This window comes from Pygoscelis adeliae, unplaced genomic scaffold (assembly GCF_000699105.1).
Source record: "Pygoscelis adeliae isolate BGI_AS28 unplaced genomic scaffold, ASM69910v1 Scaffold47, whole genome shotgun sequence".
NCBI classification, from domain to species: Eukaryota; Metazoa; Chordata; class Aves; order Sphenisciformes; family Spheniscidae; genus Pygoscelis; species Pygoscelis adeliae.
The window spans coordinates 1,500,471-1,512,442 of NW_008825255.1; the positions used below are offsets into that span (position 1 = coordinate 1,500,471).

Below are 11,972 nucleotides of genomic sequence, written 5' to 3' on the forward strand. Positions count from 1 at the left end.
TTGCCCGGGCTCTGCTCCGCTTCGGGGGCTGTGCCGCCCCCCGAGTAAATCCCCCGAAACGTGAGGCAGCAGCCTGGGGGCCGGCACCGATCCCCTTCGGTGGTGGGGTGTACCGCCTTCTGTCACCCCGCGGCCGGAGGTGGCTCCGAGGCGGGGACGCTCTCCTCCTGTCCCCTCCCTCTGCGTGGACTCGGGTCTGAAACGCAGCCGGCCCTCTGTGTGCAAGGAGCCCAGCTGGTATTCTGCAAGAGTTTCTGATCTCTTGCGCTTAGGTGGCTGCGGTATGTTTTCCTCGCTTTCTGCGTTCTTCTTAGAACTTCTAGCAAGGTACTTTGTCTTGTTGCTCCTTTCTTTCAACTCCTTCTGGAACAAGCATCTAATCTGCACGGCTGAACTGTAAATAGCCTGTGAGCCACGTGAATGAAAATAGCTATTTTAGTTTGGAAATACAGGTAAGCATCAGTTCTGTTTATGTGTTTAGCAGGAAGCTGCTATAGTTAAGAGTTTGTGTCTAGATTCTCATCTTCTAGTCCCCCTCCCCGAATAATAAAAACTTCTTGTATTTTTTTTCCTCTCTTCAGATTCTCTATAGCTATATGAAAAAGCCACTATTTGCTTTTCTTTATAATGGTTACCTAGAGGTTTTATAAAAATGGAGATTAAGCTAGATGTTCTCATCTCTACATGTATCAAGCAAAGAAAACCATGGCCTCGCATCTCATGGATTGGACAGGTAAGCGTAATGAACTTTTATTTAAATAAAATTCTGCAAAAAGTAGGTTTTTTAATTATAGAATACTTTACACTTCTGTCTACAGGGAGAGGGCTAAAAAAAGCCACGGAAAGTGAGTTGAATGTACCCCACTTAAGAGTTATTGAAATAAATAGCTTGTTTTTCTGTCTTACTGACTTGAGGCTGGAGATTCAAACTTTCTCAGATAAACAATGGGGACTCTTTTTTTTCTCCCAAAAAAAAACCCTGTCCCTTGTATGAGATTGTTGTTTTGATGGTTCTAGTTTTTCATAACCTTTTTTACAGTACATTGGTGGAAATGGTGAACAAAAATTTTCTCCCATTCCATCCTGCATCTGTTGAAAGACATGCTTTCTTAAGCTTTTTTGATAAAATGAGGCTAAACTTTTTTTTTTCCTCTCTTCTAATATATTATTTGAGTTTAGGTAGGTAACCATTTAAGGCCAATTCCTTCTTCTGTTGAAATCACTGGCAAAAATCTCACAAAATTAAGCACTACAAGACGAGATAACTAGTGTCTAATTTTTTGTTGTGTTGTCATTTGTTGGCAGTTAGTTCAGTTGATGTACTTCGAAGAACTTTTTAATAATGATTGTAAAATTAGTTTGGTAGTTTGAAACCTGTGAACCAAATGCATCGTCAATGTAGGTTGATGCTAGATACGATGTTGTACTGTAAAGCAGATGTGCCAAAGAATGACGTTAATACAGTAATTGAAGCTGTAACATATTTTCTTCTTTTTTTTAATGATTTTTCCCTAATAATTTTTATCTGCGCTATTTTACAGGCTTATGTAGAAAATAGCGTTTTAAAAAATTAAATGCTTTTTTTTCTTTCAACAGGAAAAAGAGGCTATTTTTCTTCTAGGTGATAAACATATAAATGAAATTAACCTGGCATCAGGGAAGACAAAAAAAATCCCTCGGCTGCAGTCATTGTTGAAAAATGTAGTTGTTTTAACAACATCAAGAAATGGTTAAGTATAATATTTTATGTATTATGAACTCATGTTATTTTATTTGTAGTTGTAACCGTTTAGAAAGATAGAATATCTAAAGGATCTGCCAGTCCAGTGTCAGCTTTAGAACTGTGGCTAAGATGGAAGGGAAGCAGTTTTAAGTACTTCACAATAATATCCTTCAAAACATCTCTTCCCCCGATGAACACAGGTGCTTGGTTGGCAGGAATACTTACAACAGGAGAGCTGTTTCTTTGGAATAAGGATCAGGACTGCTTGAAAATTGTGCCAGCAATCGAAGAGTCTAGGAAAGTAGTTGCAGCAGCACAAGGTAGGTTTTTTCCAGTTAGTCTTTTGAAAAATGGAATAGAGCGAAAGTGGTTTTCCTTTTGTTAAGTGTTATTGAACAAGTAAAAGCTATATTCTCACATTGTTTTGTATTTGTATAACTTGTGTGCTAGCTAAGCTTTGACAAATGTCCTTTTTGTCACTTGAATGGTACAGTTTTCTGCATTTAGTAATCTCCTGTAATGTTTTATTTTTAATGGTTAGTTTTTAACTGTAGAAAAACATTCTTGCTAGGTTATCAATACCTTAGAGCAGATGTATATCTGATGTAAATACTATATGCATAATTTGAAGTTTATTCTGTAGGTAGGCTTTTATGACAAATGCTAACTGGAGAGAATAGTGTAAAGGCATGTATTTGCAAACTTAAATATCAAATATTGCCATGTATTGAATAATCTCACTGATACCAGGTTGTAAAGTGAAGTATTATACAAGCAATTCTGTCATTCCAGGGAAGATCAGTAGTGCATTTAGGAGCTGAACGTAATAGACAGTAGAGCACTTACAAATTTATTAATAGTTTTCATGAAGGGTGGATTTCAAGAAAGACTATCTCAGGAAACAACTCTAACGGTTGAGTCTTGTGGGAAAGATAATTCATAAAATGCATAAAAATGGGCATCCCATCTGACATTACTGCTGCCCAAGGTCCACTATCAGTGATGAACCTGGAAGTGAAAGATACTTAAGGTGGCAGCTTGGATTTCTTGTGCTGGAGAAGAAAAGAAATTGCCTTTCTCTTTTCTTTTTAAATCTAAATCTAACAGAGGAGCAAAAACTATTCTGGCACACCGTTGTGTTTGTTGTTTTTTTTCCCAGAGTGTTTAATGAGATTGTACTTGTACGTATCTGGAGATGGCAGAAAGGCACTATTAACTACTCCTACAGCATGTGTCTTCTTGTGGGAGAGCACAGAACATGAAAATACATCCTTTTGTAAAAATTCTTCTTCTGGACGTTGGACACAAATTTTGTCTGATGAATCAGTCATGTTGCCTTCTACTGAAGAAAAAGAAATTGGAGTGCATGCTGCTTTCATACAAAATGAGGTAAAAAATAAGCCCTTAAGCAATCATTTAGTCTCTTAAGTAAATTAGAGCCACAGAAGCTACAGTGAATTTTGAGAGCAATGTCTGCCTCTTTGGTGTTGTGTGTAGGCTTAATTGTTCAGTTCATATTAGATTTAATGACAACATAAGAACAGCCATACTGGATCAGATCAAAGTTTATCTGGCCCAGTAGTATTCTTGCCAGCCTTTATATTTCTGAATGACAACATTATGTTATTTAGTCTGAATTGTAATAGCTATTGATCTAACTATATAAATAATTAAAGAGAAAATGGGTGTGTAACCAGGTTTTTGGGTTTGTTCTGGTTTCGATTGTGGTTTTTTTTTCCACAGATACTGGGTGATTGCTGTTTGTGCTCTTTTGTGTTTTACTCTGAAGAATGTTTGGTGCTCACATTTTTGATTCTTCGATGGCATGAAAATAGCTTTAAATATGTTAGGTAAGTTCAAAGATATTTGAAGTTAAATTAGCTTAAGAGGAAGATTTTTATTATGAAGTGCTTTAGAGCTGGGATTCAGAGCTGCAATCGAACACATTTACATTGATCTCTAATTAGCCTATGGTTACAAGCACCTACTTATGTTTGCATATGTATGTTCATAGTGTGCCACATTATATATGCATGTATGGACAATATATACATATATATGATCCATGTATGGACATATATGGTAATTTTCAAGTATTTAAATGTGGTTAATGTAACAGCACTTATGTATGTATTCCATACTTCATTATTAACTTACACCTAAATAAAAGTGAGTATATTTAACACTGTGTGTGGGTAGCTATGTATACATATGCATGCCTGCACACACGTGTGTGTTAGTGTCAGGGAGATTTTTGCATCACACTACTAGAGTTTCCTTTTCTTTGTTTTTCTTATATTACTAGTGCATACTGTGCAGCCATGAATGCCCTGAATACCTCTTTCTTTTCTTTATTATGCATATTTGTATATTTTATTTGTTTTCTGTTCCGCTTTTCATCTCTTATGCCTAGACTATGTAAGTGTGTGTGTGTTTCTTCATCTGGGCTGGGACCATGTACTGAAATAGTTATACGACCACTTTAAAAATGCAATCGAATAATAATCCTGAGTACACGTATAGTCCATTCCTCTTCCTAAGTGAGAGACACGTATGTATGAGTTTAAATGGATATGTCCCCTGCAGGTATAATTTGAGTAACTTGCTAAAATTTTGCCCTACATTTGTTGTGGTACAACTGCTTTTTTTAAATGATGCCCTTTTGGTACTACCTTAGTAATGATGTCATCCTTGCCCTGCTAAGCGATATCACTCTTCACTCAGTTTGTCAGTAGCATGGTAATGCCTTTCTGGTAATACAAAAAATGAAACAGAGCATAACATTCCCAGTGTAGAAGTGCATATATATACTGTGGTACTTGCAGACTGAAATTGTAACCACATTTCTCAGCCATGTTACTCATAATTTCTTTATGCCAAATATCGCTCAATTTCATTGCTTACTGTTGTTTAATTCATTTTTTCATGTTTAACGCTTTATTTTTTGTCTATTAGGTGGCATGCTTGAAAATGGAATCTTTCTTGTGTTTTCTATCATGTTTTGAATCTTTTTAGGATCATAGAATGGTTTGAGTTGGAAGGGACCTTTAAAAAATGTCTAGTCCAACCCCCCCCTGCCATGGGCAGGAACAACTTTCACTAGATGAGGTTGCTGGAAGCCCAATCCAACCTGATGTCAAACACTTCCAATGATGGGGCATCCACAACTTCTTTGTTCATAGCAGCATACTGTTGATTTTCATTTTTGAGTTCTGAGTATTCCTGTGTTGGATGATGTTACACTGTCTGAGGAAGCTGTTCCGGGCTAGAATGCAAGTGCCTTGATTATATGGCATGCAGCTATATTTATTTGCGTGTTCTGTACATATAGCCCAAGTTCCTGTCCCATAAAAATAATTCTCAGTGCCTAGACATAATTTTTAAACTCATGTAAATATAAAATATTTTTCACCTGTAAAGTTTTTGAAGAAAAACAGATTTTTTTTTTTTAATCATGCTTTACGTGTTTTTGTCTTGCATGGTTTTTTACTATATATGAATCATCCCATTCAGCATAACTGAGTAACCTCTTGGTTTTGTTGTCTTTTTTTTTGGTATTCAGTTCTTTGCCATACCAGATCCACTGGGTACAGCAGACTTGTTCTCTTGTTAATTTGGTTCCTCGGTGTGTGTCTGTAAAGTCAAGAGGAGCTTTGCTATGTGCATTTGCAAGAGATGGACTTCTACTTGCAGTAGCTGTTAATCAAACTGATCCAAAGGTATGAATGATAGAGTGTACATCATTTAAGCTACTAGCTCAGTTTGAATGAAGTGGTAACAAGGATTTAATAACATTTTTAGAAGTGATTTTTCAGCATTCTTATTAATACATGTGATTATATTCACATTGATATCCATAGCTAAAAAATTCTGCCATAACTTGTAATCTTCTGAATGCTGTTGTTCAGTTAAGAAATCCATGTAAGTTCCTCTGTCATTTCTAATTTCCAAGAAGTACAATAATAAAGAAATTAATTTCAGTTACTGCATCGTAGCTGCAAAGGTTCTGGAGGATTCTCAATCAGGCCTCAGCCTAACGTGTTGGAGGTTATGTTCCCACTTCATAATGTTATTCCTTCTAACAACTCTGAGGCAAAATCTTAATGTAGTTTTTAGTGCTAATGATGACAGAGAATATGGACCAGCTTATTTAGTGTACCAGGATGGCATGATGCAGTCCTTCAAAGCTCCAGTTGTTATTCACCAACAAGACTGGAGAAGAAGGATCTTAATATTATTTTGAGGGTTTTAGAAAAAAATATGTTAAAAAGAATATTGAATTATATATTGAGCATATAATAATCTTTAATTATTTTTCAAATGCAGAAATAGGTATAGAAATTAATTAATACTCTAAACAGTAATAAATATTGAAGTCCAATGTCACTTTCATGTGTAATGTTTCCAGTAAATCAAATGTAATGCGTAACTTCCTCATAGAAATTGTTTTTTACAATAATGACATTTTGATACAAACATTTATGTTTTCTTTACATTTACTTTTTCTTTCTAGGCAACTCAGATTTTGTTTTTAAACACATTGAATTTTGTAACTGTTTCGGGTAGCCTTAAAGGTTGTAGTAGCAAGACTAACATGGTCCCATCCAAGTTTATCAGGTCAGTAATTGATATTGTTTCTGCTGCTGTTGTGGATTTTTTGGTTTTGTGTTGGGGCGGGGTTGTTGGTTTTGTGTTTTTGTTGTGGTTTTTTTTTTAACTACCCTAACCTTTTGATACAGAAATTTGACAGAGAAAAATATTTTTTCCTGCCCAATTTAGATCTTACTGGGTTGGTGATATGAGTTGGACTCCTGATAGCCTTTTCTTGGCTTGCATGTTAAAACGTGGATCTTTGATTTTATTGACATGTATGGGTGAATTGCTGACCTTGATTACTTCTGGTTGCTCTGTAGAATTTGGACCAGCAGAGTTTATTCCATTTCATCCACTAATAACATACAGGTAAAAGGATTTGTCATGTGATCATATCTTACTTTCTAACATTTTTTACAATTTTACGTAAACTTCATCTTTCAAATTCACTCTTTTGCTTTTCGTGTGTCTTCTCAATATCTCATTCATAGTTTTCTATTTCTTATAATGGTTTGTCATGATGAAAATTGACATTGTGACAATGTAAATATACATTAAGTGTTTTGTTTTTTTAAAAGTGTTTTAATTTAGTAGTAATTAAAAAAAGCATGTTTTTACAACATAAGAACAAATTAAACTTACAGAAGTACTAAAAGTGCAGATTTATTTTAATCCATAGTATTTCTCTGCTCACTATTTAATTTTACATATAGAATTTTGTATCACATTTCCATATAAGATCTTGTAAATAACGTATTTGCATGGTCAAAAACTAGTTAGCTTTTTAAAAGTTTTTTGGGGCTACTCCAGAACTAAATTTTGAAATTATGCTGCTGGGGTGCATGGGGGAATAAAGGATCCCTCATAACACTTTTTAGCTTAAATTGAAAGTTACAAAAAGTAACACAGTCTGAATAACTAGAGGAAACAAAATAGTATCTAAATTTTAATATTTAAAAAAAAAAAACTTATTAATTCTGAGTGGCTAAAGCCAGATAGTGTGTAAATGTAACACCTCATGAAAACATTCAAAGCATTATAATACCTTCTTACACTGTCTGGTTGAAAAAATCAGATACTAAAATGTATTAAAATATCTTAATTATGGTTATTTATTGAATGTATGCAGCTACTTTGTTTTCAAGTAATCTACTAACTTTTGGAATTTAAGAAACAAAAAAAAACCCAGTAATTTTACACATTATTTCAAAGTGTTATGGGGCTAATATTAGAATACATGCAAACACAGCTTTCTGGAACCCAGTAAGGAGTGATTTCTTTGTAAGAAAAGACTTTGTAAGACCTCTTTTGTAAGAGAAGACTTGTATGTTGACATAAAATATTTCTGTTGAATGTCTCAACTGATTCTGAAATACTAAGATTCAGATATTAAGGTATGTTTTGTTTTTCATACATGACTTTATTAGAAGCTACTTAAAATTTCATCTTCAAGCACTTGTAATACACAATAAGAGCTAGATAAGAAAGTGTGATATAGAAATTTAAAGTAAAATTGTGAAAAAATACATATTAGTTATTAATGAAATAATAAAAGAATACTGAAAGCTGGTTTTATTTTCCTTTAAATTTAAAAAGTTGCAACTGCAGCAAAAAATACTGGCATCTTGCAAGCATAAATAGTGTTATCTAGAGTGCTCATCCTGCAAAAATTTAGGCACTTCCGTAGAATTCTGGAATGGACCTCTTGGGACAGTAGTGTGAGTGGTATTAAACGTTCATAAGTTATTTCTTCTCTGTTCTGTTCACTATTATTAAGTATGATAGTTGCTTCTTATTTTTTGATGTATCTTTATTTTAGACAGCAGCACTCTTTTTGTCAAGACTCTAGTCAGTCTCTTGGTTCTTCAGCTTCTGAAAGTGACCTTATGAGACAGAGATTCTCTGTTGCTTCACATTCAAGATTACCCTACCTCATTGTCTCTGATGGATACATGATAACAGTGCTTAGATTTCCTAACAACCTTTCACCATCGGGATTTATAAGATCCCTTTTGCTTGATTCAACCCAACGGCTTGAAAATGTCCGTCAGAATTTGCTGAACTCCAAGGTAGGGTTATGAATTATTTTGTAGGCTTTAAGTAAAAAACTTCATGTGTATAAAAATGCGTAATTTTTAAACTGAGTACCTCAATTTAGTTTACTGTGATATTTGTATAAATTCCTTTGAATTATAAAGTTGTTTTGAGAATAGTGTTGATCTGGAAAACAATGAATACACAGTTTTCTCTGAAATTTTATTGCTTTGATGTCTGGGTGACCTTTCAGTAAAATGTAGTAAAGGGGACAGTCTTAACTGTCACTATATAGTCTTTCTGGAACTGTAAAAGAAATTGGGATTTCTATATCTACAGAGTTGGTTCAGAGCATTGACAGTTACTATGCTACTCTGACCAACTCATCCTTTCAGAATGATGCAGAAAGGATTCTATAAAACCTCTCTATCTTAGGCTGCTGCTGTTTTAGAGCAGTCAGCAACAGTCCCAATGGTGCTGTGTGCATGTGTCCTCTAGGTCCTCAATTGAGGCTGTCAATTAAAGCTTGCTTAAAGCATTTTTTATTTTTCTGTCCCTTCTAAATTGAGCTAAGTCTGGGAGAAGGGAAACTTTTGAAGGAAGAGGTCTTGCAACTATTGCCAACCACGTAAAGTATAATATATATTAAGTTCAGAATTTCTGCGTTTGCTGATGGAATGCAACTTCTCTCCCAATTCAGTTTGTATTTTGGATTTTTGGAGAAGTGAGTTATGATGGTATTCATGCATAAGCTAGAAGAGTGGGCAAGGATTTGAGGATTTAAAGAGATATGTTACTAGTAAGAATGCAAGAAAGCCCTACATACTGGAGGATCAAGAAAGCAGATTCTTTCAGCATGAAGCAAAACAAAGTTGTCTGGTGCTGAGAAAATTCTGCATTCCTGAAACATGGTCAAATGATAGTTTGTTTCTGTGAAACGTGCCTGCTGACCTGTTCTCCCTTTCTGTCTCGGACTTTTAAACTGAAGCTTTTTACAGAAGGGAGCAATTTCCTTGTTTTGTTTAGAAAGTGTCTGGTTTGATCTTGCTAGACACAGATAATATGTTTTGCCTTTTTGTAATTTCTTTTAGTCTAAAGGGAGAACTCTGTGTTTACGATCACTGTTGTCTTTAAAAGCTAGTCTTTTAAAACATGCTCAAAACCAAAGTTCCATCTTTTCCACCATTCCGAAATTCCTGGAAGAAGACACAACAGAGATGAATGAGAAAACCATGGATTTACTGGTACTTAATAGCATTTTTCTACTTATAATTATGCAAATGATTTAATTTTAAGGTATTCTAAACGTAAAGAATATTTTTTTCAAATAATATAGGCATATTTGCTCTTACTCGGTATGTTTAAAGTAATTCGATATTGGTTAAATTCTCATGTTCTTTATAGGTGCAAGGAATATGGTTATTTTTCTCAACTGATACTTGATTTTTACTTTCAAACATCTTATTTCTTTCAGCAGTGCATTAACTTTTTGAAAAATACATACTAATCTATATATACATCAGTTTATTGTAGTTTAATCCTTTAACTTCACTTTATAATAAAGTGTAACATTAGAGTACTAAATATACTGGGGCTGTAAAGTATATTAAGAAGTACAATATTACTATCCTTAGTAAATAAGACGTTTATCCTCAGTTGTAGAGGATTCTTCCATCAACTCCAAAACTTGTACATGACTTTTGGAAGAATGGCTCTGTGATCAAAGTTACTGTGCAGCCTTTCCCAATTCCGTTTCATGCTTTTGTTTTTTGATTTGTTCTTTGAATTTTTTGAGTTTTTGTTGAAAGGCTTTTATATCTCACAGGTATCTGGAAAAAACTCTTCCTCATGCTCCGGGCTTAATAAAGGACAGGGTTTCATTTTCTGGTATAAAAACTACTGCTGTGTTTACAGTGTAATTTTTTTTTTTTATTGTTGTTGTTAGGTAATTTAATTTCTGTCTGCACAACTATTCCAAATAGCCACATTTAGTTTGAGATCTAGATGAAACTGCTGTGAATTAAACTTATTAGCAATTAAGCAAGTTAATTAGGCATAAAGATTTCATTTGTGAGATTGACTAAATGGTGATTCCTTGCAGATTATGCTCTCTTTCAATAGACTTGAATTAAACTGTTGATTTTTTTTTTCTTTTGCCTGATTTAGGATTATGAAGAAGTATCAGATGATGAAAAACAGTTTTGCAACAGCCCTCCCAGCTTCTATAGCCAAAGAATCCCTTCATTTGTTGGTAAAGCTGATCAAGGCCACTTAGAATTTGCGTCAATGTTTGATACTATCCATGCAAAAGACAATACTGAAGAAAAAGATAAATTATCAGTGGAACTGTATTCCATTCAGAAAAACCTCCTTGTTGCATGGCAGATAGGGATTTCAAAAAATATGGAAGAGAAAGATACGTTGCTGAATTACATAGTGAACTGCATTATCCACTTTTTCAACATTCTTCAGTTTGTGAAATGTTCTTTGCTAAACCAGCATGCATCTTTAAACAAGTCTGTGAAGAATACGCACTGGATGCATTGTGTCCTAAAATATTTTCAGCGATGTTTAACTGTCTTGTGCTGGCATTCAAGAGCCAGTCTGACTGGGCACATGGCAAAGCTGACGCTAGAAACTTTAAAACTGATGCTTATACAGCAACAAGATCAGTTGTTCTCAAAAAACCTTTTGGCATGCTTCTGTCTTTTGAAAATGGTTTCTCACACTCTAAGTAGCGTGTGCATGCTACAGTATGAGAATTTTTTTGCATCTTCTCATGGTAGTAGTCTCGTGGAACTTGACTCCCTCACTGTGCCTATTTTCCTGGTTCTTGATGAGAGTACTACTCAGCAATTCAGCTCACTGAAATCTCTGCTTAGAGAGCCTCCTCGAGCAGTAAACCATGATGCAAAAACAGAAAAAAGGTATGAATGATCTTTGCATGGGGAAAAAAAGGACAACCAGGTGATCAGGCCCAGTCAGCATGGGTTTAGGAAAGGCAGGTCCTGCTTGACTAACCTCATCTCTTTCCATGGCACGGTGACCTGCTTAGTGGATGAGGAAAAGGCTGTGGATGTTGTCTACCTAGACTTTAGTAAAGCTTTTGACACTGTTTCCTACTGCATTCTCCTGGAGAAACTGGCTGCTCACGGCTTGGACGGGCACACGCTTTGCTGGGTAAAAAACTGGCTGGACGGCTGGGCCCAAAGAGTGGTGGCGAATGGAGTTCAATCCAGTTGGTGTCCGGTCACGAGCGGTGTTCCCCAGGGCACTGTACTGGGGCCAGTTCTGTTCAATATCTTTATCAATGATCTGGATGAGGGGATCAAGTGCACCCTCGGCAAGTTTGCAGACGACACCGAGCTGGGCGGGAGTGTTGATCTGCTCGAGGGTAGGAAGGCTCTGCAGAAGGACCTGGACAGGCTGGATCGATGGGCCAAGGCCAACTGTATGAGGTTCAACAAGACCAAGTGCCGGGTCCTGCACTTGGGCCACAACAACCCCATGCAGCGCTACAGCTTGGGGAAGAGTGGCTGGAAAGCTGCCTGGCAGAAAAGGACCTGGGGGTGTTGGTCGACAGCCGGCTGAACATGAGCCGGCAGTGTGCCCAGGCGACCAA

General features: G+C 35.8%; 1 protein-coding gene across 1 annotated transcript in view; it reads left to right on the forward strand.

Moving 5' to 3' along the window:
* Positions 1 to 410: 410 nt before the first annotated feature.
* LOC103921476 (chromosome unknown open reading frame, human C5orf42) overlaps positions 411 to 11,972 on the forward strand; it is a 66,388-nt gene continuing 54,826 nt past the window's right edge. Inside the window, exons 1-12 of the mRNA XM_009329455.1 lie at positions 411 to 452; positions 593 to 733; positions 1,597 to 1,729; positions 1,924 to 2,043; positions 2,883 to 3,112; positions 3,467 to 3,573; positions 5,286 to 5,442; positions 6,237 to 6,340; positions 6,503 to 6,685; positions 8,136 to 8,385; positions 9,442 to 9,594; positions 10,517 to 11,277. Of these exons, the coding sequence (XP_009327730.1) occupies positions 653 to 733; positions 1,597 to 1,729; positions 1,924 to 2,043; positions 2,883 to 3,112; positions 3,467 to 3,573; positions 5,286 to 5,442; positions 6,237 to 6,340; positions 6,503 to 6,685; positions 8,136 to 8,385; positions 9,442 to 9,594; positions 10,517 to 11,277 (2,279 nt within the window). The 5' untranslated portion in view covers positions 411 to 452; positions 593 to 652. The remainder of the gene's footprint in view (positions 453 to 592; positions 734 to 1,596; positions 1,730 to 1,923; positions 2,044 to 2,882; positions 3,113 to 3,466; positions 3,574 to 5,285; positions 5,443 to 6,236; positions 6,341 to 6,502; positions 6,686 to 8,135; positions 8,386 to 9,441; positions 9,595 to 10,516; positions 11,278 to 11,972) is intronic.